The sequence below is a fragment of the Barbus barbus genome (assembly GCF_936440315.1).
Source record: "Barbus barbus genome assembly, chromosome: 19".
Classification (NCBI taxonomy): Eukaryota; Metazoa; Chordata; class Actinopteri; order Cypriniformes; family Cyprinidae; genus Barbus; species Barbus barbus.
The window spans coordinates 27,991,708-27,996,426 of NC_136747.1; the positions used below are offsets into that span (position 1 = coordinate 27,991,708).

The window sequence follows — 4,719 nt, forward strand, 5'->3', positions numbered from 1 at the left end:
CATAATCAAATTAGCTAATATCAGGCTTTTTTGCAAATCAGATTTTTTTTTAAATATGCATGGCTGTGTAATTATTTTGTTTTTATGGTAGATGTGTTCAGTACGATTATGCACTGAATTATTTATTGCAGTTAGTCATTCATAAATTAATTCATCATCATCCCTGAAACTACTTACTCTATATACCCTTCATTTATAAGCCACATCCGGCATAATTATTTCCATCTGTATGGAGTGCCCTCATCAATTTTCTGACTCATTTTCCCTCCATCAGAGCTCTGTCACATCAGTCTAGAGGTTAAAGGATACGACTTCAGTCTGATGGTGAGATCCGAGGCCGAAATCCCCAGCGAACTGAAGCGGACGCAGGAGAATGTCACTGAGCTGAGCCGAGCCACCAAATCCGTCATCTCCGTCAGCACCAAACTCCACGAAATGATCGACTCGCTTCTGAGAGATGAGGACAGCATGATCAGTCAGATCCAAGATGTTGAATCCAGACACCAGGAGCAGAAGAGGCTGCTGGACAATCTGCAAGAAAACCTCAGAGAGGCTCTGAGAGCCAAAGGACTGAGTCCGAAGTACAGGAAAGAGGCTGGAAATCTCCTCAATGAGGCCGCATTGCTCTCTGGAATCACACCGTGAACTGACTTTGTCTCTTAATGTGAGCTAATAGCAAATATGAAGGATTTTATAATGATAAACCATGAACAGAAGACTTAATTTTATTCCAAATGTGGGAAATTGCAGTGTTGCAGCAGCCAATATACAGTAGATAAACACAACAGCAATACAAATATACAATATTCAAAAAAATAATATTAGAATTATATTATAAAAAACATAACGTGTATGTACTATAGTACATAAAACCTGACCAGAGCAGTTGCAGAAGTAGCCTAATAAATAATGTGTCTTGGAGGACTATGATCTGTTTTCAGTATTTAAACATTATTAAAGATCTATATTTGTCCAGTATCATTTTATTTAAAGTATAAATGGACTTAATTAGAAAAAATGTCATTTTAATTCATTTTAGTGTCTTGATAATAAAACACCCCTGTTTGAAAACAAATAGTTTAACATTGGAAAGCATAATGAAGGGATTTGTGTCCTTTGGTGTATTTACTTGTGTATTTTAGTTTATGAAAGCACTTATATACTTCAGAATTAGTCCTCCTAATGTGAAAACGAGTGTGAATGTGAATATTGATCTTAAATCTTAAACACTTTGCCTTTGTAACATTTTCTTCTATTGGTTTATATTTTGTAAATTAATAACTATTTTAGAATGATTGCACCTATTAAACATTCATTAAACTTTTCATTAATTATTTTCTAAATGTTTAAAGTGTATCATTTTTGGAGATACTTTTTGTTTTAGCACATAATAAATAAAAGTTAAATATGGTATGTTGATGATTATTTTAAAATTTAGTGCAACTAAATTTATTCATTGCACAGATATCTAATGGCACTGTACAGCCCTGCAAGTGCTAATCTACTACAGCCAGCGGCACAGAACTCACTCCGAAGCCACGATCTGACTGATTCGCGAATCTGCTTCGAAGCCCAAATCTGAATGATTCCTGAACCTGCTTTGAAGCCCCGATCTGAATGATTCCTGAACCTGCTTTGAAGCCCCGATCTGAATGATTCCTGAACCCGCTTTGAAGCCCCAATCTGAATGATTCCTGAACCTGATTTGAAGCCCCGATCTGAATGATTCGCGAACCCGCTTTGAAGCCCCAATCTGAATGATTCCTGAACCTGATTTGAAGCCCCAATCTGAATGATTCCTGAACCTGATTTGAAGCCCCGATCTGAATGATTCGTGAACCTGCTTTGACGCCCCAATTTGAATGATTCGCGAGCCCGCTTTGAAGCCCCAATCTGAATGATTTGTGAACCTGCTCTGAAGACCCAATCTGAATGATTCAGGAACCTGCTTTGAAGACCCAATCTGAATGATTCAGGAACCTGCTTTGAAGACCCAATCTGAATGATTCCTGAACCTGCTTTGAAGCCCCGATCTGAATGATTCGCGAACCCGCTTTGAAGCCCCAATCTGAATGATTCAGGAACCCGCTTTGACGACCCAATCTGAATGATTCGTGAACCTGCTTTGAAGCCCCGATCTGAATGATTCGTGAACCTGCTTTGACGCCCCAATTTGAATGATTCGCGAGCCCGCTTTGAAGCCCCAACCTGAATGATTCGTGAACCTGCTTTGAAGCCACAATCTGAATGATTCGTGAACCTGCTTTGAAGCCCCAATCTGAATGATTCGCGAGCCCGCTTTGAAGCCCCAATCTGAGTGATTTGCAAACCCTCTTTGAAGCCCCAATCTGAATGATTCGCGAACCCGTTTTGAAGCCCCAATCTGAATGATTCGTAAACCTGCTTTGAAGCCCCAATCTGAATGATTCGCAAACCCTCTTTGAAGCCCCAATCTGAGTGATTTGCAAACCCGTTTTGAAGCCCCAATCTGAATGATTCGTGAACCTGCTTTGAAGCCCCAATCTGAATGATTCGCAAACCCTCTTTGAAGCCCCAATCTGAATGATTCGCGAACCCGTTTTGAAGCCCCAATCTGAATGATTCGTGAACCTGCTTTGAAGCCCCAATCTGAATGATTCGCAAACCCTCTTTGAAGCCCCAATCTGAGTGATTTGCGAACCCTCTTTGAAGCCCCAATCTGAATGATTCGCGAACCCTCTTTGAAGCCCCAATCTGAATGATTCGCGAACCTGTTTTGAAGCCCCAATCTGAATGATTCGTTAACCTGTTTTGAAGCCCCGATCTGAATGATTCGCGAACCCGCTTTGAAGCCCCAATCTGAATGATTCGCGAACCCGCTTTGAAGCCCCAATCTGAATGATTCCTGAACCTGCTTTGAAGCCCCAATCTGAATGATTCGCGAACCCGCTTTGAAGCCCCAATCTGAATGATTCGCGAACCCGTTTTGAAGCCCCAATCTGAATGATTCGTGAACCTGTTTTGAAGCCCCAATCTGAATGATTCGCGAACCCGCTTTGAAGCCCCAATCTGAATGATTCGCGAACCCGCTTTGAAGCCCCACTCTGAATGATTCGCGAACCCGCTTTGAAGCCCCAATCTGAATGATTCGTGAACCTGCTTTGAAGCCCCAATCTGAATGATTCGCAAACCCTCTTTGAAGACCCAATCTGAATGATTCGCGAACCCGTTTTGAAGCCCCAATCTGAATGATTCGTGAACCTGCTTTGAAGCCCCAATCTGAATGATTCGCAAACCCTCTTTGAAGCCCCAATCTGAGTGATTTGCGAACCCTCTTTGAAGCCCCAATCTGAATGATTCGCGAACCCTCTTTGAAGCCCCAATCTGAATGATTCGCGAACCTGTTTTGAAGCCCCAATCTGAATGATTCGTGAACCTGTTTTGAAGCCCCGATCTGAATGATTCGCGAACCCGCTTTGAAGCCCCAATCTGAATGATTCGCGAACCCGCTTTGAAGCCCCAATCTGAATGATTCGCGAACCCGCTTTGAAGCCCCAATCTGAATGATTCGCGAACCTGTTTTGAAGCCCCAATCTGAATGATTCGTGAACCCTCTTTGAAGCCCCAATCTGAATGATTCGCGAACCCGCTTTGAAGCCCCACTCTGAATGATTCGCGAACCCGCTTTGAAGCCCCAATCTGAATGATTCGCGAACCCGCTTTGAAGCCCCAATCTGAATGATTCGCGAACCCGCTTTGACACCCCAATCTGAATGATTCGTGAACCTGTTTTGAAGCCCCAATCTGAATGATTCGTGAACCCTCTTTGAAGCCCCAATCTGAATGATTCGCGAACCCGCTTTGAAGCCCCAATCTGAATGATTCGCGAACCCGCTTTGAAGCCCCACTCTGAATGATTCGCGAACCCGCTTTGAAGCCCCAATCTGAATGATTCGCGAACCCGCTTTGAAGCCCCAATCTGAATGATTCGCGAACCCGCTTTGACACCCCAATCTGAATGATTCGTGAATCTGTTTTGAAGCCCCAATTTGAATGATTCACGAACCCTTTCAGAATTTCCGATCTACATCAAATGATCGCGATACATGCTCTGAAGTTCTGATCTGAATCAAAAGTTTTGCGAACCCCCTCTGAATTAAATGATTTGTGCTCTGGAATCCTGATCTGAAACAAAAGATGTACAAACCCACTCCAAAGTTCCAATGTAATTAAAATGATTTGCGACACGCGCTCCGAAGTCCCGATCTGAATCAAATGATTTGCGAAACGCTCTGCGAAGTCTGGATCAGAATAATGATTTACAAACCCACTCCGAAGTCCCACTCTGAATCAAATGATTCAGGAACCCGCTCCGAGGTTCCGATCACGTGCATACCATGCATACCTGACCATAGTATTGTTTTCAAGGAGCTGCAATGCTATTTTTTTTTTTATTCTTTGTATACATTTTCACCGTCATTTTACTTATGCATTTTTTGCTTTTCAAATATTTAAAAATTAAACGTATGTACTTGTATAATCTAATTTAGCACACAAAACATGTCTATTCCGTCATGAATTATGCATGACACATTACTGAATACATTTAACAGTAGTTACAACAGACACATTCTACCTCGCTAGTGGAAACCGTAAAGTCCCGCCTTCGAGGCAATTTGATTGGCTGCTATTTGTGGACGCGGCTGTGGGTTTTTATATCCTCCTCCGCCATTGGCCCGT

The 4,719-nt window shown here is 42.3% G+C and overlaps 1 protein-coding gene across 1 annotated transcript in view; it reads left to right on the plus strand.

Annotated features, from left to right (window-relative positions):
• LOC306885872 (uncharacterized protein) overlaps nucleotides 1–1,411 on the plus strand; it is a 7,290-nt gene extending 5,879 nt beyond the window's left edge. The window contains exon 4 of the mRNA XM_079442665.1: nucleotides 275–1,411. Within this exon, the coding sequence (XP_079298791.1) occupies nucleotides 275–645 (371 nt within the window). The 3' untranslated portion in view covers nucleotides 646–1,411. The remainder of the gene's footprint in view (nucleotides 1–274) is intronic.
• The last annotated feature ends 3,308 nt before the right edge of the window (nucleotides 1,412–4,719 follow it).